Here is a 20,671-nt window from a genome sequence, read left to right as displayed (position 1 = left end):
TTACTTTATAGTTGCCATGAGTTTGCAGAATTAATTGCCCTACAGTTTTGAGATGTTTGTTCAACTTCTAGCTCTTCTACATAAACACCTGCCATTGAATTGCAATTTGATTCTTTGCTCATGAACTAAATGATGTCTTAGCTTTTGTCCACCCTCTTATAGAGAGGTCATATTTTACTCAAGGAACAAGTTTTGGGAGATCTCTCATAAATCAAGCTCATTTTACCAAAGGAATAAAGAGTATGAGGAATGCATTTGTAGAGTACAAAAATCTATAACTATTGGAGCACATTTTTACTTTAATGTTGCTTTTAATTTTTTTTTTCTTTTAAGCACTATTTAAAATTTTTCCTATAGGGCTATCCTTTAAATTAATAGCATAGTATTAATTTGGTTGATTGGCTGTATTCATACCAATTTATCTAACTTTTATTCTGAACTTTTTGATTTATGGTTGCATTTTTTAAGCCCTGATTTTAGCAATATCATAACTTGAATAATATTTTTATAGGATTTATAAAATGTTTCAAATTATAGTAATAGCATATGTGAGAATAACAATGTAATAAACGCTAAATTTCAAAGAGAATTTCAGATGTCTTCAAATAACCATAGCTCTCCTGACACGGAGGATGAAGAGGATTTCAGCTTGCCATCTAAAGGGGCACTGCCAGGTGCTAGGCAGCAATAGAGAACAGTTTACAAGTCACTTCCTTATGCAGCAAGACAGTATTTCTGACTCATACTATTGTGGGGACCTAGAGCTGATATGAAGATTATTTTAAGCTGAAGCATTTGAGATTCAACAGATGTGGAAAGAAGCCTTCTCAGAGCTTCCCTTAGCTGACTAAAAGCAGCAACATTTGGGAAATAAGGCTGCCATAAATCCCCTGTCTGGGGTAGTTTTATAGCTGCGTTGGGTCTTCGTTGCTGCGCGCGGGCTTTCTCTAGTTGCGGTGTGCGGGCTTCTCACTGTGGGGATTTCTCTTGTTGTGGAGCACGGGCTCTAGGTGTGCAGGCTTCAGTAGTTGTGGTGCACGGGCTTAGTTGCTCTGCAGCATGTGGGATCTTCCCGGACCAGGGCTTGAACCCGTGTGCACTGCACTGGCAAGTGGATTCTTAACCACTGCACCACCAGGGAAGCCCATCACCAACTTTCTTATCTCCCATTTGTTCTCCTAAAAATCCACTTGTCTTTTCTAAAGAAACCTATTTGTCTTCCCATAACACCTTTTTTCCTCCCTCGTCTCTACTAAGTTAGTCCATAAACCTCTAAATTTAACTATTTAAAAAGCCGACTACTGCTTTTGTTGGTTTTCATATACATACGAATAAACCTTTTTCTCCTGTTAATCTCTTGTGTCAGTTTAACTCACAGGCCCACAGACACTAAACCTAACAGAGTAGAGTAAAAGTTTTTCCTTTCTAACATTTTAGATTCACAAAAGTCAAATTTGCTTACAATGCATTTCCACAACTAAATGCACCCCTCAGCCTGCCCCGCTGAAAGTCATGTGCCTTAAAAACACGAGTTTATTTTGTTCCCTTAAAGCTGCAACTCATTTTATCTGATCATCAAAAAAAAAAAATTGGGGGGCTTCCCTGGTGGCGCAGTGGTTGAGAATCCGCCTGCCAATGCAGGGGACACGGGTTCGAGCCCTGGTCTGGGAAGATCTCACATGCCGTGGAGCAACTAGGCCCGTGAGCCACAACTACTGAGCCTGCGCGTCTGGAGCCTGTGCTCCGCAACAAGAGAGGCCGCAATAGTGAGAGGCCAGCGCACCGCAATGAAAAGTGGCCCCCACTTGCCGCAACTAGAGAAAGCCCTCTCACAGAAACGAAGACCCAACACAGCCAAAAATAAATAATTAAAAAAAAAAAAAATTTGTGTGTGTGGAATATAAGCTGTGTTTTTTGTTTTTTGGTTTTTTTTTAGAAAATTGAGGTGTAGTTGACACACATTATATTAGTTTTAGGTGCACACATAATTATTTGATATTTGTATACATTGCAAAATGATCACAATAGGTCTAGTTAACATCCAAGTATTTTCTTTTTTTCAACATGAAAAACTTCCAAGGAGCTGGACAACAGCAACTAATTTAAAGAGGTTTCACCCTGGCTGTGCAAGAATCAGTCTGATTCTTGGGCTATGACTTTATTTTCCTTGAGAAGTTACTTTGTGTAAATTGCAGGCAGGCCGTAGCTGTGGTCTGCCATTTCCCGTGCAGGACTTAACAACTCGCTGCTGCAGGAAGGCCCAGGGAGAGGCTTCGAAACAGCAATTTTTCAGCTAACTTCTTACATTCATTTAGGTAAGTACAGATGCTGCAGAATCCCAGCCAGCCGGCCTTAGCTGTGACTCTGCAGTGCGTGCTAGTGTGCTAGTGCTGCCTATGATTTTATTCTACAAGAGTCACTCCCTGTGTATCAAACCTATGTAGACTAGTTTTTTTTTTTTTACAATGGAGTTGCAGGAGTTCTTTTTACATATTTTAGAGATTAACCGCTTATCAGATTAACCCCTTTTCAGATACATGGCTTACAAATATTTTCTCCCTTTCATTCTCTAGATTGCCTTTTCACTCAGCTGACTGTTTCTTTTATTGTGCAGAGGCATTTGAGGTTGAGGTCGTTCCACTTGTTTATTTTTGTTTTTGTTGCCTGTCATATAGCCAACCTATGGAAAGAACTTAAATGTCCATCAACAGATAAATGGATAAAGAAAATGTAGTATATTCAGACAATGGAATACTCTTCAGCCTTTAAAAAAAAAAAGGAAATCCTGCAATATGCAATAACATGGAGGAACCTTGTGAAATAAGGTGAAATAAGCCCGTTACAGAAAGAAAATTCTGCATAATTCCACTTATATGGGGTATCTAAAACAGGCAAATTCATAGAATTAAAGAGTAGAATGATGGTGTTAGGGGTTAGGGGGAGGGGGAAATGGGGAGTTGCTAACCAACGGGCATAAATTTTCAGTCCAACAAGATGAATAAGCTCTGGAGACCTGGTGTACAACATTGTACCTGTAGTCAACAATGAGGTATTGTACATATAAAATTTGTTAAGAGGGTAGATCTCATGTTAAGTATTCTTACCACAATAAAAAATTTTTAAAAAAATGTTAACCCATTTTAAACTAAAACAGGGAAACGGGCAAAGGAAAATACAGACACCTTGCCATGGAACATCTCAGTTGGCTGACGAATGATGGTAAAGGAAGATCTTAATATATGAAGATCTCCCGCAGCTTGGACTATTCAGCGGAAGGTCACAATATGGAGAGCCCTCAGCTCCTCCTTCTGTGAAAAGACCTCATAATCATCTACAAAGCCCTGGTTCCTGGCTATTTCTCTGACCTCCGACCTCTCTGTCCACCTCTCTACCCTTTGCTCACTTCACTCTAGAGGGAAGGGCAAAGAGAATTCAGAGATCTCATTAGTATCAAAGGAATATATAAAAGAAGCCATTCCATTAGGGATCATATTTCTTATAAATGACTCTTAACTGGTGAACCCATACTGTTTCTTTGATCTGTGGAATCTAGAGCCTTCCTACTCAAAGTGATGGGGTCCACACACCCAGAAGAAACCAACCTTGCTGAAACCTCGATCTTGGACTTCTAGACACCAGACTCGTGAGAAAATAAATTTCTGTTGTTTAAGCCACCCAGGCTGTGGTCCTTTGTTATGGCAGCCCTCCGAAAACTAATACATAGCATCAACATCACCTGGGAGCATCTTATACTGATTTTCAAGCCCTAACCCAGACCTACTGAATCAGAATCTCTGGGGAGTGAAAGCCCAAAATCTGTGTTTGAACAAGTCCTCTGAGTGACTCTTGTGCAGCTAAAGTTTGAATAGCACTGATCTGGAGCAGTGCTTCTTCAAGCTGTGTATCAGCATCACCTGGGCAACTTCTGAAAGAGAGCAGTGCCTGGGCCTCACCTTAACAATTTGGTCCAGTTGCTTGAGCGCTGGACGGTCAGGGTTTGCATGGGCAGACCTGGTTTAGGTATTTTCTTAAGCTGCCCTGTTGACTCTAAGGTATAGCCAGGGCTAAGCTCCCCAGGTCTAGAGCCTGTTGGCATGATGTGGAAACCTGCAGAAGATATGACTGAGTGTAGGTACTTCGGGTAAAGTGGGGCAGCTTACTAACTCCCTAACCTAAGGAGCTTCACTGGTAGTGTGTGATTTCAAAAACGTACCTTATTCCTTCTCTAGAGATAATGACGCATACCTCTTCCACCTGCAAATCCCCACCTCCTCTCTATGACTGGGTGAGACGGTTAGTTTTATATGTCACCTTGACTGGCCATGGGATGTCCAGACTAAACATTATTTCTGGGTGTGTCAGTGAGGATGTTTTCAGATGAGATTAACCATTTGAATTGGTGGACTCAGTAGATGGCCCTCCTCCATGTGGATGAACTTCACCCAATCCACTGGGGACCTGAGTAGAACAAAAAGCAGAAACAGGTGGAATTTCCTTCTTTTTTTCTTACCTCACTGCTAGAGCTCGGACATCTCATCTAATCACGTCAAGCCCCCAGACTGGGATTTATATCATCAGCTCCTCTGGGTCTCAGGCCTTCAGACCCCAAATGAATTACACCACTGGCTTTGCTGGGTCTCCAGCTTGCAGACGGCAGATCATGGGTCTTTCTCAGCCTCCATAATCTTGTGAGCCGATTCCTCATAATAAATCCCATTTAGATAGATAGATAGGATGAAAGAAAAGAAAGAGACAAAAAGTGAGAGAGGGAGGAAGGAAGGAAGGAAGGAAGGGAGGGAGGGAGGGAGGGAGAAAATCCCCTACTGGTTCTGGAGAACCCTGGGCAAGCACAAATGCCAAGGAGGTAAGAGCATCTTACTAGATGGGAGCAGCCTGACACCAGATTGAAAGGGGGAAATTCAGGTGTTCTGGACCTAGTGTTACTGTCCTTAGTCTTGCATGTAATTGGGCATGTGCAAGGCTCCTCAAGAACAGCTTAGGGATGTATGGGGCCATTTCTCCTAAGGGATTAGTAAAGCTTATATTCTAAGCTTCCAGGCTTCCTGTTTAGGATTTTATAAACTCTTCCATGCTGAGGTGTAAATGCCTGATTAGGTTTAGTGAGGTACCCTTTATGCCTGTGTTTACATTTTAAAAAGGGATAAAGCCTTAGGTTATGAGAAAACAATTCTGGAGATGGAATTTTATGCACTAGCAAACTGGCAAGAGAAATGGGGGTTGGACTGGAAAATAATGCACTAATAGCAATAATCACTGAACATTTATCAAGTGCTATGACTATACTTAGAGCACTTCATCCATTGTCCCATTTAATCCTCACAGCAGTGCTGGAGGTAAAGGGGAGAACTTGAACCTAAACCATCTGTGCCTACACAGATCACTGTCTACATTAGCATGACTTTTACCCACAGCCTTCAGTAATAGGTTTTTGGAAACTCTTGCCCAGGAAGATGAAGTTACATACAACTTTTGTTATTGTCATGAAAGTACTCCACTGGTCTCATCAATTCTCAAAGACTCCTTTGGAAACCCTCACCCTGCTGTGTCTGTCAAGTCCTTGCACAATCCTAAACAAGCCGAAAACCTATAAATACCCCACCACTGCCCTCTCTTTACTAGATGCTTCTAAAACTCTGCTGAGGTAGGGATCTCCCTTATCTCAGTGAGCTATAAACTCAGCTTTGCTTTGTCCACAAGCTCTTTGGTGGTGCTTTGGGGAGCAGCATTTGACAGCATTATTCTTAGCTCCATTTTGCAAGTGAGGAAATTGAGGCCCAGAGGAGTTAGTTAATTTGTCCAAAGACACAGAGCTAGTAAGTGGCTGGTCCTGGGTTCAAATCCTGCCATTCTGATTCCAGAAAGCACATTCCCGGCCACATCTACACTGCCTCCCTGTATTATATGAGATCATATAATACAGTCACTTATTCGTTCTCTACCAGCGATCAACCAAGAAAAATCAACACAAACTGTGAAAGAACATGTGTCTTCAGCCTCCCTCTCCTTACTGCCTGTGCTATGTCTCTGCTGTCAATGGTGGTCATAGGCCAGGACCTCCTCAGATAGGTCCTTAGTTGCAAAACCCCGTGGAAGGAGGAGTGGGGGGGTAGGTAAGGTGGGAGGCTCGGCTCTGTCAGTGAGCAATGCACTCCTCTGCCTCAGTTCATGCAGCTTCTTACTAGACAATCACGGGTCACGGGTCACTTAAAAATCCCAGAGAAGCCAGAACTTAAAATGGCTCCCTGACCTAGGCTATGCTTTAAGCTTTGCTGAAGCCAGGAATGTGGTGCTTTTAAACTATCCAAGCCCCAGGGCACTCCTGCCTGCTTAGATCATTACAGAAAACGCGGTGTGTTACCTGGGGTCTGTTACTGCTTTCCTTTCATGTCCATCTGGCCAAGCCTCAATCACCCTCTCCCTGTTCACAGAGCAGCTGCCCGCCCACTGCCTATGTGTCCCTGGTATCCTGGGGTGAATTTGCTCCCCACTTCACACTGAAGACCAGCTGCTTCTTTCTGCTCCCCTGCTCCCCCAGCCCCCTTTCTCTGTCTCCAGCCTTCTGCCTGCCCTGTCTTGCAATCCCTAGGATGCCCAACATCCTGACACTTCCAACAGACCACGCCCTGGCAACAGAGAGCAGGCAGGCAGGCAGATGCATGCTGCTACGGGTGGGGAAGTTTTCCCACCTGGCAGCACCTCCCAGACTGAGAAGAAAAACCAACACAGGGCTTCCCTGGTGGCGCAGTGGTTGAGAGTCTGCCTGCTGATGCAGCGGACACAGGTTCATGCCACGGTCCAGAAGGATCCCACATGCCGCAGAGCAGCTCTGCTTGTGAGCCATGGCCGCTGGGCCTGTGCGTCCGGAGCCTGTGCTCCGCAACGGGAGGGGCCACAACAGTGAGAGGCCCTCGTACCACAAAAAAAAATCCCAAAACAAAAAACAACACAAACTGTGAAAGAATGCATGCCTTCAGGCTCTGTCTTCTTACTGCCTGTGCTATGTCTCTAAGGATGGTCATAGGCCAGGACCTCCTCAGATAGGTCCTCAGGAAGCAAAGCCCTCTGAAGGAGGAGGGGAGAGTTAGGGAAGGTGGGAGGCAGCCCACTCCTCTGCCTCAATTCATGCAGTTTCTTACTGGCCAGTCAGGGGTCACTTAAGTTCAGGTCTGCTGTAGGTTAGTTCACACAAGTTGATAAAGGCACTTAAAACAGCTAATTGAGGGAGAAGTGTGTGCCTGCTCCTTTAGCAGACCCTAACCAAGTACTTGCTCACAAACCTCTGAAAATCAGCTGGCTGCAGTCTGAACCCCTTGCTGCCCTCCCTACCACCCACGGCTCCAGTCTCTTACTCTTACTTACTTTCTCTTACTCTTTCTCTTACTCTCTTACTTCACTGTTTCAGTTCCACACTGCTGAATAACAAACCAACCCCAAAGAGGAGCTTAAAACCATCATTTTCCTTCCTGACCTTTCTGTGGGTTGGCCGGGCAGTCCTTCTGCTGGTCCTGCTGGCTCACTCACATGGAGGCATTCAGCAGAGGGCGAGCTGGCCACCGGGCTCAGAGGGGAAGTCTGGACTTCTCTTGCTACGAGGTCTCTCAGGGAGGCTGGGTTTCTTTCCATGCAGGTCTGGAGCAGCATGCCAAGAAGGCAAGGCTGCTCAGGGCCTGGGCTTGGAAGTCATGCAATGTCACTTCTGCCACCTTCTGTTGATCTAAGCAAGTCACAGGCACCCCAGACTCAAGGCATGGGGAAGTAGACTCCACTTCTCGATAGGAGGATTGTATTTTCATTGGGACTACAATGAGTACCACCAGAGGAAGTAAACTCCATTATCCAAAAAGATGTGAGAAGCATCTTAATATCCGCTAATAATAATGACTAAGAAAACAAAACCTACTTACCATGTACTGGATACTGTGCTAAGTACAATACTTCACAAGAACCCAGTGAGGTAGGTGTTAGAGATGAACAACTGTGCTCCCGTTTCCATGTGGAGAGGGAGAATTGCCCAGAGAAGAACTTCCTGGTTTTTGCCCTCACCCACCCCTATTTCCTCCCGTGGGAGCAGTGACTCCTCCCCTGGTGAATCTAGGAGAAGGAGTGCATTTCTCCCTCCTTGCGATCTTAGAGCCATAAGCAGAGTGTGTTCAGCCTGCTCCGGGGGCAGGTGTGTCTGGTGAACAGAGCCAGGGGCTCAGTTCAGTTCAGGAGGAGGGGGATATTAGAAATCCAATTGGTCCACCAAAGTCACCTTCTCCAAACAGCTTTACCAATTGTAAATGAGTTGTTTTGAACTCCATCTGCCTGGGTTTCTCAATTGTTTCTTAACTCAGGCAGGGAAAGGATGGGTATAATGTACTGGAAACTTCCTAATCTTGACAGCAAACACTATTAGCCCTTTTTCATTGAGAAGTTAAGTAATTTGTACAGGGTTGCACAGCTAATACTTGGTAAGGCCTCATTCCAGACCAACCACCTTGAACCAGAAATGGAATTGCCTTCACCCCCTCTCTCCTAGACTGCAGGAAGCCATGTAATATCGATGCTCCAATTTTTCTTCCTTCAACCAAATCCAGGTTAACAAACAAGTCTTTAACACCTTCTCTGTTCCCACTTGTTCACATCTTGTGTGTCAAGCACTTGCAACCTAGAGGTCGACAGAGGTATCCTGACCTTTGAAAATTTAATTAGAGTTGACTCAAAATCCCTCCCCCACCAGAAGTGTGGGGAAAGTCCTGAGTCCCTCCCATTCCCCTGGATTTGGGGTGGGAACACCAGTTTATCTCGTTTTACCTTATTTCTAGTGGGTTGTAAATCCACGATCCTATTTCCATCAAATTATAAACTAGCTCACCATCTTGTATGTGCTAGTTCTTCCCCACACTGTCCCCAGCCATGGAATACAGACACATTGCCTTGATTTCTCCCCTTAAACAGCCCTAACACTGAATGTGTGGGAGTGAAGCAGACCTGATTGGTATGCAGCGTTGGGGGAGTTCTGAGTTGCTCAGGCCCCTCAAGCCTCTGCTGAGACCTGTAACTGTCCATCCTAGCTCCCCTCCTATCTTGCACTTTATTAGGTAAAACTTCAAACATATCTAACAGAAGAGAGACTATTGAATGAATAGTCTAGACAATGAACCCTAGGATTCCATCACTTAGTTTCAACAATCACCAACTCACAACCAAGAGTCGTTTCCTCTATAGCCTCATCCATTCCCCTGTTGGGATTATTGCAAAGCAAACTCTAGATATCACTTCATTCACAACTGTCTCAGCTTGCATCTCTAAAAGAACTGCTTTTAAAAGCATAACCACCATACCAATACCCTTCTAAATATAATTAACAGCAATTGTCGAATTTCAGCAAATATCAAGTCAGGATTCCCCCTGTCCTGGTCCTCCCTCTTACCCCGTAGCTCCAACCACAGCTAACTGAGATGACTTGCACATGTACACCTGCAGCAGGTCTCAGGTCTCGACGCTACAACACAGACCCATGTAAGGACTGCCTACCTGAACCCGGCCGACTGCTCCATTGGGCACAGTGGGCCCATTGCCTACAGACCATAACATTTTCAGGAGATTACAAAAATGTTTTAGTTCTTTTTATATGAGAAAAAAATGAACTTTTAATTTGAAAAAGTCTTAATATATAATATTTATATATTCATCTTTATACTAATGCAGTCATAAAATATAATTTTTAATATTATTTTAAGGAAGAAAGGAACCAGAAAAACAAAAGTGCCTAGGGTCCCTGAAAGTCATAATACAGCCCTGCAGCCGCCATCTCCTTTTAGATGTCTCAAAGGTGTCCTCTAATCTAAGTGTCCTGAACTGAACTCATGCTTTTCCACTCTTTTCTTCTGGTCATCTCCCGGTGTTCCCTACGTCAGTGAAGGGCTCACTGTTGTGGGAAAGATCAGTCAAATGAGAACACACCCAGGCTGTTTATTCAGAGCCTGCTATGGCCAGGGAGTCAGCCACCATTACTTGCAGTTGGCAGAGATTCAAAGGCAGAGGAGTGGGACAGCTTTATAGTGGGGGGGGGGGGGCAAGGGGGGAAGGGGATGGAGGCTTTAGGAATACTCTGTTAGACCCTGTTGGCATGGGGAAGGTGGAGACTGCCTAACTAGAAACAGGGCATCCTATGCGATTGGCTTGGGGAATATATTTGGCTTTCTCTACTTGGTCCTGAGATGGAAGTGGGGGCAAAAAATAGGTATCAATTAGGACCACTGGCCAGATCCTGACCATTCTGGGCTGATTGCTGCAGAGGCTGTGGTTTGGATTCCTGACCTGGTTGCTGCACAGGTGGTGAGTCAGAGTTCTACTGTCATATGTGGCCTGGCCATTGTCCACTTGTATATTCAGACCCTCACTATCTATATATTGTTTCATAAGTTAGAAATCGAGGAATTATCTTGAATGCTTTTCTTTCCCCAACCCCACATCCAATCCGTCACCAAATCCTGTGAAAATACACCTCCTCAAATATCTCTCAAGGCCTGTCTCTTCCTTGCATCTCCACCATGGTACCACCAAACTATTTTCATCTTTCCTCTGATCTACTAAGTAGCCCCCTAACTTGGTCTATCTACCTCCACTGCCCCCCCCCCCAATTTATTTGTAGAAGTAATGTTTTCAAAAGGCAACCATGGTTACATTATCCTCATGCTTAAATTATTTCAACAGCTCCCACTGGTTTTAGTATAAAGACTAAAATCTTCAAGGTGGCCTCCAGGGCCCTGTACAGTCTGGCTTCCATCTGCTGCCTCCTCACTGATCACACAACCCTTTTTTCCTTCCCATCTGAGCCACGCTGGCCTTTCAGTCCCCAACACCTCTACCCATCTGCCACAGGGGATTTACTGCAAGGCTGTGCACAGCTCCTGAGGCAGATGAACAGGGAAGGGCCGCGGTGGGGGCCTGGGCAGCTCCAGGTATCAAAAGTAGGAGGAGAACAGTGAAGTCTCATCAGGGCACCGCTACTGGGAACGACCGCCTCCAACTACCCCTGCCTCTGCACCGCTCTGCCCATGATCCAAAGCCCCAGAGGACAGTTCAATGAGCTGGCTCAGGTCACATGCCCATCCCTCGGCCAGGGTACCTGGAATAAAAGTCTCAATAAACCTTTATCGATGAAGAGAAATCCCCCAAAGAAAATTGGGAGTTCTTACCAGAAGGAGGAGGAATGGGTGCAGGGTCGCCCCCAAATCAACAAATATCCACTCACCACATTTCCCACTACCTGGACTGATTTCCTGTCCTTTCTTTGTTAGTTAACACGACTTAATTTTTAGATTCCAGCCCAACGTCCTTTCATTAAAGAATCCTTCCCTCACCTTCCCAAGGGAGTCAAAGTTCTCTATTCTGTCATTTTATAGCACTATAACCTCTCCTTCATAGCACTTGCCACTGCTGTGTTTTACATTTATTTGTGAATGTGTGAATAACATCCATGTCTCCCAATTGGCTAAATAGCCTATGAGAGCAGAGCCCATATATGTCTGGCTTACTATGACAGCCTTAGTGCCTAGCACAGTGCCTGGCAAAGCAAAGACATCAAACAAACATTCATTTAATGTATGAGTCAAGCCATAAAGATATTTCTTTTCCCAGTGATATGAAGTATGCCACTCCCCCCTTAGAAGGCAAAAGGAGCTAAATTTTAAACAACTTTTTCCGATTCATACTTTATTACATCATGTTCTTATTTACTCTTTACAATAATGCCACAGGAGCTCACTTTATACATAAAGAAACTGAGGCACAGGGAGTTAGGGAATTTTTTCAAAATCACATACCTGGTAAATGATCCACGTGGGATACAAACCCAGGTCTGATTCCAAAATTCAAGTTCAAATCTACCATATGATGTCATATACCAATCTCACCTCAAAAGAAAAAAAGTGGTTGAGGTAAATATATATATATATATTTTAAATTATATAATCTATATAGTTATATAAAATTCTTCCTCCTAGTTCCAAAAGAAGCTATTTAGAATTGCTACTCATTTTTAAAACAATCTGGAGAGATTGTTCAACATGTTTAGTTTCAGTCCTTCAGATAAAAATCCAGAGTACCGAACATTTCATTGATTGTTCAAGAAAAGCATTAAATCCATGGTTAAATCACAATAAAACAACACCTGGATGATTCATAGTTTAGCACTTTTATAGTTAAATAAAGGTACATAACTTCTAGTTCTGTTTTTCAGTAAGAAATCTAAACAAAGTAGAATGTCTTCTCTATCCCTTTTTATAGTATAATTGAAGGTAAAACTAATAATATTTGGGAATTAAAGAGGTTAAAATTATTACTTAAATGTGAGGTATTTCTTTGATATTACATTTCTTTTTTTTTAAATAGATTTTATTTATTTTATTTTTGGCTATGCTGGGTCTTCGTTGCTGCACGCAGGCTTTTCTCTGGTTGTGGTGAGCAGGGACTACTCTTCATTGCCGTGCATGGGCTTCTCATTGCGGTGCGTGGGCTTCTCATTGAGGTGGCTTCTCTTGTCACAGAACACAGGCTCTAGGCGTGTGGGCTTCAGTAGTTGTGGCACGTGGGCTTCAGCAGTTGTGGCTCGCGGGCTCCAGAGCGCGGGCTTAGTAGTTGTGGCGCACAGGCTTAGTTGCCCCGCGGCATGTGGGATCTTCCCGGACCAGGGCTCGAACCCGTGTCCCCTGCATTGGCAGGCGGATTCTTAACCACTGCACCACCAGGGAAGCCCCTTACTTTTCAGTTATAACTATCAGAGTAATAGTGGTCAATTATTACTCACTAGTACACTATTTAAATTTAGTAAAATACAACACCCATTAACAATGGAATGCTTTCCTTTTTACCTCCCTGTAAAATGTGCTGTTATTTATTAAATAGAGGTATTCATTTTGGCACTTTAAGGTCAGTTGACTTTCTTCATACAAATTTTAACACTACCTTCTCTTTTGAATATTTAGATGAATATATTTAATTTTTCCTACTGTTCAAGAAATCAAAACAAAACATATTTTATATCAGCATTTTAATGAGCTTTGCTTTAATGATTAATTCAATGTGAAGTTAGTCTATACCTGAGTTATGAAAATAGAAAATAATTATTCAGATGCTTGAGTTAGGGGTACAATGATAGTCAAGTATAACAAAATGCTGTTTAATTAAACTTATCTAGTGGGAACTTTCAGTTAAGCTTTCATTTTGTTTTCGAGAACCAGAGGAGGGAAGAAGGGAATATTATCAGGTAAGGCAGAAAAAAACAGTTTTAACCTTCATCTTTTGTCCTGAGGAATTTCAGGCCTTCCTGAACTAGTGGCTTTAAAAAAAAATCCTTCGATAGTTTAGGTAGACCATGAATAGTCTCACTGATGGCATATTCCAAAATGAACAATCTTAACTTACCTAAATTTCACAAATCTAATAATAACATTCTCCACCTTTCTCCTAACAGGGAGCTGAAAATCACTCCAAGGCTTAACAGAGACAGTTAATACAGTAGTCTGGGAATAAAAGCTGCAGAAAGGTGGACATTTACAGCTATTACACTCGACAGCTAAAAGGGGTGAGAAGACATTTGAGCTTCTTAGCGAAGTTATTATAACTTTTGGTAGTTAATCACAGGCCTCTGTAGTATTCCTCAATGAGATTATTTAATTATAATTTAACCACTTCTTTAACGGATTCAGGAAGTTTTCAGTTTACACGCAAACACGTAATAAAGACAAATACAGACACACATGTTTATGAACATGCACACACATATACACTCCATGGAACAAGTAAAAATAAATTCAGATTAAAGTACCTGAAACCAAGCAGAAGAGGGGCACAGATGAGCTGTCAATCTCCTGCGGTGGTGGCGGAGGAGGTGATGATGGTGGCAGCTGTTATTGCTTGGTTTCCTGCTATGACTAGTCGTGATGCTAGGAATTTTACTTGCTGAGGGGCTCACCATGTTTGAACATTACATTCATTAGGCTCTAAGATTCTTGTATCCAAGTCAAAGGGAGGAAATAGGCAAAAGGTGAATATAATTTAATTTGAATTATAAATTAATTTTTAAATCTGAATTTAAAAACAGAACCGTAATTCATGGCAAGAAACAATCTGCTTACATGTAGTTTGAATATCACAGACTCTCACCTTTCTTACTGAATTTTCATAGATATCCCTGAATAGATGTTTTTCTTCATTTGTTGTTTGTCCTAAGGGCCATTTCCAGAGGCTTTAATTTAAAAAAATAATAACATTCACTGGAGAGTGTGGTCACTGGAGCTCCCAGGACACCTTGCTGGAGGTCCATCTCTTCAGAGTACTTTTTAATGGATACATTTCATCATGTTCTGAAACATACAAACATTGAAGGTATCTCAGAAATGTACTTGGGTTTTATAAATGTCATGACTTATTCTAGACCCAGACAAATTCCAGTTGGACTTTTTGTCCTGCAGTAATCAATTTACATACTAGGTTCAATTTGGGCAATTTAGGTGATTTATTCCAATAGTACAAAAAATACACTTGCTGTGCAATCCAAGGTTGGACAAATCTACCACGGGCCTATCTCAAAAAGCAATGACCGTGAAAAGTGACTGTCTCTCTTCCTGTTTGTTGGATTCAAATTCAATAGCTCTAGACTTGTTTATTTTCATTAGAGCTAGGAAAAGAATTTAGCTTCATTTTAATCAATACACCTACCTTTTTTTCCTACCTAAAAAAAAAAAAAAAAATACTAAAACAAAAACCAACCAAAACTATTGTATGGTATTGCCTCTCCAGGACACTAGTTATCTCTCTTTTTTTTTTTTTTTTTTTTTTTACTAGTTATCTCTTTAACATAAAGGCCTTAGAGATAGAACTCATTCATCTGTAAAACTGGTTTTCAAACAAGTTCATTTTCATGTAAATCTAGATAGGCCATAAAAGTTAGTTTACTTTGTAAAATACTAATCCATGGAGAGAATAAAGCAAATGAAATAAAAACTCTGGGCAGATGCAATCTGACAAAGCATTATAATGCTTACCAAACGTTTAGCTGCTTCTGTCATTCATGATAAATGACACTGAGCATGAGTGAAGGAACAGAAGTTGGTGGAGATGTGATCATTCAAGGTAACGTACTCCCTCAATTTCATCTACAGATTATATAAAGCATTTTGACTTAGCCACAAAGCCTTCACCGTTTCAGTGTTATTTCTTGGTAATGAGGGGACGTTGGAAAAGTAACACAAGGAATGATTTCAGTTCTCAGGATTTATTAGAGAAGGCACTGAGGTGAGATCAGCTACTGGAGAACACAGATCTCACGGGGAAAAGAAAAGCAAAACCAGCAAATATAAGGAAGAATGTATCTTCAGGTCAGTCAGAGCAATGAGACAGCCAAGATGCACGTGAGGAGATAGTAAGGATAATAAGGCAGGCTATCATTTTCTCTTTTATTGCATGCTGGAGTCCCCAGACCTGCTAAAGACATGATTACCGGTAACAGCAGCAGTGGTGTTCCCTAGAGGTCTCGTGTGCTTTGAGGGAGTGGGGGCTATAAACTGACAGTACCAGACAAGGGAACTAAGTCATCTAATATGTCTTCTAGAAACATAATGAGTTTGACTGATGTGGCTTTCTGTGCTTAACGCGTAAGAGGTTGTGCCAACTCATGGATCCTCGGAGAACACTGTGCTTTCAAAGCAGCTGGCTTGACTTTAAAGACTTCTGGATCGTAATATACAATACGCACAGGAGTCCTGAAATGGAAAAAAGGATTTGACCTAAAATAAGATGAACAGAAAAGGGAACTAACATTTCTCAGGCATCCACTATGTGTTAGGCACTATATTATCTCATTTTGATTTTCTTAAGCACCACATAAAACAGGTATCATGACCTCCACTATACATATAAGGAAATGAAGGCTCAGGGACGTTGTAAGAGTGACCTGTGGTCAAGTCTAGATGTGTATATGTGTCAGATTCCGAAGGCTTTCCTCTTTCCATAGAAAGTAAATTCTGGAAATTTCTCAATAATGTGACAATGTTAAAACAAGCCAGACAATCCACTGGTGAACTTAAAGAAATCAATTTTTTGAAGTTTTCATCCTTAATACCTTAACCACCAAATAATAATCTTGCTACCAGGACAGACTCTTGAGCACTTGGTCTTACTCCTCACTTTCCTTTGTCAGTGTACAGAGAATGAGTGTCATTTCATTTGATGTTGAACTTTTTTTTTTAAGGAAAAACACATTATAAAAATTTTAAAAATCTGGACTTCCCTGGTGGTGCAGTGGTTAAGAATCCGCCTGCCAATGCAGGGGACATGGGTTCGAGCCCTGGTCCGGGAAGATCCCACATGCTGCGGAGCAACTAAGCCCGTGCACCACAACTACTGAGCCTGCGCTCTAGAGCCTGCGAGCCACGACTACTGAAGCCCGTGCACCTAGAGCCCGTGCTCCACAACAAGAGAAGCCACCGCAATAAGAAGCCCGCGCACCGCAACAAAGAGTAGCCCCTGCTCGCTGCAGCTAGAGAAAGCCCATGCACAGCAACAAAGACCCAAGGCAACCAAAAATAAATAAATAAATAAATTTATTAAAAAAATAAAATAAAAATTAAAAAAATATATTTTATTATATAAGACCAAACACATTTCCTATTCCCTGAGCTCAAGACTACCACTTTTTCAGTTAGGTTTTCTTGATGGTGCTTTAAGTAGGGGATCAGGTATTATCCCTTGAACGTAACAAAATGAATTGAGGTTCAGGCAAGTTGAGAGGTCTTCTAAAAAATGAGTAGGAATTAGAGGCAATTTCTTCTTTGTTGAATATATTTTCTGATTTATTTGAAATAGTTCATACATGTACATGATGCAAAAACATTGAAAAATACAAAAGCCTATTTAGTGAAAAATAAGTCTTCCTACCATCCTGGCTCCCTAGGCCCCCAAAGTAACCATTGTTACTAGCTTCTTACATACTCCTGTGAGACAGTATAGGCATATGTAAGCAAATATATGGCATATATGTATTTTTTTCTTACACAAATTACAACATATTATGTTTCTGTTCTGCAACGTATTAGATCAATATATGTTAGATAAATAATCCTTATCAATATATGTTAGATAAATAATCCCATATCCATAATTACAGAGTTGTCTCCTAGGTCTAAAGTTCAATACTAGTCCACTAACCCTTTAACTGTAGCCTTATATTTATGGTAAGAAGACCATAGATTTGTCACAATAAATGTAACAAATAAGATGATTTTTAAAATTTTTACTATTTCTTTGATTCATTTCACTGAACTTAATAGGTCAACTTTTCCCTGTCCCTAGCACCCCCTGCCTTTCCTGTCCCATCTTAGCCTCAGATTGACATACCTTGTATTTGGATTAGCTAGTTCTTGAATTCTGGGAGATATCTTGGAATGGATAGCAGCACAAGATACTGGCCAGTAGGCATCCCGGGGAGGTAAATAATCTTGATGAAGAGGCCTGGGCTTAGCTAGAGCTAGTATTCGAGAGCTAGGTTTGGCGAGCAAGGCAGCACAGGATATCTATAGTGGAAAACAAAACGACACAAAAACATACCTCAAATTTCACCACGTCTCCCTCTATTTTCAACTATAGCCCTAATCGAGTCACCATCCTTTCTCTCCTGGATTACTGTAACAGACTCTCCTAACTGATCTCCCTGCTTCCATTCTCACTCCTCCACAACCCAGCCTTCACATAGCAGTTACTGAGGGAGAGAAGGAGCATTTTAACAAGTGTATTCCATGAGCTAGACAGTGTTCTCAGCGATCTGCCTAAATCATTCCCATGCAATCACCGTAACAACTTTATGAGGGAAGTACTTTCCAAGGCCCAAGCCAGATCATGTCACTCACAGTGTTTAAAATCTTCCAGTGGCTTTCCATTTTGCTAAGAATAACACCTAGGCTCCTTACTGTGGCCTAGAAGGTCCTACATGATCTGCCTACTATACCCTCCTCCAACCTCACCTTCCTCCCATCCCCACCTCAATCACTATGACCCTAGTCACACAAGGCCCCTCTGGCCCAGCTCTTTCCACCTCAGGACCTTTGCATTTACTAGTTCTGCTTGAAACCCTCTTTCCTCAATCTTGTCATGCCTGCCTCTTCGTCATTCAAGTCCCTAGACTCAAACATCACATCCTCAAGGAGTTCTTCCCTGACCATCCAAGATATATCAGCCTTTCTAACTACCCTCTTCCACAGTACTTATTTAATCTTCTTCATAGCACTTAACAACACCTGACTTAGCTCATTTATTTCATTGTTGGTTATGTTTACTGTCTGTTTTTCCCCACCAGAATATAAGTCACTTGAGAGAAGTACTTGTTTGCCAAAAGCTAGACTAGGCTCTGTTTTATAACTGGTGCTGAATAAATATATTCTGACTGACTGACTCATCAACTCCCTTTGGTCTTACTTTGGAAACCACATCCGCCAGGAGGCCTTTCTATTATGTTGCTTTACTGGTAAAATAGGAAAGATGACATATAGCTACTATCCTCTCTCTCAAGTGCTCATTCAAAAGAATGAGGACCACAGCAAACACCACTCAGTAGCCCTGAAAATGTTCTATATTTGCACTGATACAGATTAGTTTGGGTTCTCAGAGTATGATTATGTGCCATGGTATCACTTTTTTAAAGGATTTTTTAAAACCCCTGAACAACCCACTGAGCGTGCCAGGCTCTGTGCTGAGCACCTGCCTTATCTATTATCACAAGTCTGAACAGCCCTGAAACTGGGAACTGTTATCTTCACAATCCCCTTGCTCACCTTGCTCCACCCAACTTCAAAGCTATCCTACTTAAGGACTTTGTCATGTGCTCTTCCCGCTACTAGAACATTCTCTTCTCAGATCTTCACTTAGCTGACTCCTTCTCATTATTCAGGTTTCAGCTCAAATATCCCTTCCTTAAGAGAGGCTTTCCCTGACTACCGTATGCAAAGAAGCTTATTCTCCACCCCTAGCCATAGTCACTCATTTCCCATTTTATTTTTTATTTTTTTCCATTTTATTTTCTTCATAGCACTTACCACTACCTGACATTATCTTATCTGTTTCCTTATTTATTTTCTGTCTCCTTCCATCTTGTTCACTGGGCACGGTGCTGGGCACACAGTAGAGATTCAAATCCTTATTGAATGAATAACGCTCAGGAAGGTTATTACAACATCACACAACTAGTAGTGGTGAGGCAGGAATTTGAACCCAGCTCTTACTGACCCCAAAGTCCATGCTCTTCACCCTCTACCTGCAGTCCCTCTCCATATCTTGCAGCTAGGTCTTCCTTCCTGCCACAGACCACTCTTTCAAGGTTTTCTTTTCCAATGACTTTGGTCTATACCCTATAGAAGCAAAACAACACCCTAGGAACAAACAGAAAGTGAGCTGAAGGATGCCAAGGTAGTGATGGCTTACAGGACGGATGGGCATTTCAATTCTTTCTCTTTCAAAGCACAGACCCTCTATCTTAATCCTTGGATAGGCAAGGTCTACAGTTCTTGGAGTTGCAACAGCAGTCAGGGCAGACGTCGCAATTTTGGTTTTAGTCTAGGGGAGAAAAAGAGAACAGTACCTGTAAGCATCAATCAATAAACACTATCGCAATCAAAGTTACAAAGTAGTATCTGACCACTGGACCAGACTTCTCAGTAAATCCAGCAAAAAGGATGAGAATACTGCAGTAACCTATGATCATAGCTGAAAGGATCAGTTTCCATCCTTCTCAAACTAGGTTGTATAAATTCCAACCCAGATTTTTTGGAACTTACTGTGAAACTAAAGATGGGGAGAAAATGACAAGTACACAAATGGACTAAGAGATAAATGGCAATGCTGATTACTAGAACAATAAACTCAGCCAAGAGGGAAGTTCTCAGCCCTATCACATGAGAACACTATAAGGGGGAGAGCTCTGCTCTGTTCTTAATTATCTTGCCCTTTGGAAATTGGAATTCACATTATTACAAATCCCCATGCTTAAAATGAATTTAAGTAGCTCTCTTCTAATTGGAATGGACAATACAAAGTAACCAACGACAAGAGGAAGAAAGGCAGAACAGAACCATATCTCCATTGACAATGTTGTACTGGTCCCCCAAGACACTCCTCACTACCTTAATTGTGGAAATGTGTTCAAATTACATCGTCTTCTATTTAAATTACTTATATCCAAACTCAAAACTTACCACAAAACTTTGAGGTGGGAATATAATCAATAACTGGAAATGAAATAGGGTTTTAACTGTGGGTAGAAAATTAACACACAAGGTATGTTCCAAACCCCTTCTTATGTTGTTTAAAATGATGACGATGGACTTCCTTGGTGGCGCAGTGGTTAAGAAGCTGCCTGCCAGTGCAGGGGACACGGGTTCAAGCCCTGGTCCGAGAAGATCCCACATGCTGCGGAGCAACTAAGCCCGTGTGCCACAACTACTGAGCCTGTGCTCTAGAGCCTGCGAGCCACAACTACTGAGCCCACGTGCCACAACTACTGAAGCCCGCGTGCCTAGAGCCTGTGCTCTGCAACAAGAGAAGCCACTGCAATGAGAAGCCCGTGCACCACAACAGAGAGTAGCCCCCGCTCGCTGCAACTAGAGAAAGCCTG

General features: G+C 42.1%; 1 protein-coding gene across 1 annotated transcript in view; it reads right to left on the bottom strand.

Moving 5' to 3' along the window:
- SPMAP2L (sperm microtubule associated protein 2 like) overlaps positions 1-20,671 on the bottom strand; it is a 78,993-nt gene that overhangs the window by 5,505 nt on the left and 52,817 nt on the right. The window contains exons 7-13 of the mRNA XM_073805298.1: positions 19,483-19,614; positions 17,407-17,582; positions 15,057-15,773; positions 14,176-14,375; positions 13,838-14,020; positions 11,835-11,924; positions 4,511-7,650 (exon numbers count right to left, since the gene is read on the bottom strand). Coding sequence (XP_073661399.1) covers positions 15,659-15,773; positions 17,407-17,582; positions 19,483-19,614 — 423 coding nt within the window. The 3' untranslated portion in view covers positions 4,511-7,650; positions 11,835-11,924; positions 13,838-14,020; positions 14,176-14,375; positions 15,057-15,658. The remainder of the gene's footprint in view (positions 1-4,510; positions 7,651-11,834; positions 11,925-13,837; positions 14,021-14,175; positions 14,376-15,056; positions 15,774-17,406; positions 17,583-19,482; positions 19,615-20,671) is intronic.

The sequence above is a fragment of the Tursiops truncatus genome, chromosome 5 (genome assembly GCF_011762595.2).
Source record: "Tursiops truncatus isolate mTurTru1 chromosome 5, mTurTru1.mat.Y, whole genome shotgun sequence".
Taxonomy (NCBI): Eukaryota; Metazoa; Chordata; class Mammalia; order Artiodactyla; family Delphinidae; genus Tursiops; species Tursiops truncatus.
Note: the sequence above shows the minus strand (reverse complement) of the source record. Positions and strands in the feature narration are given on the sequence as shown.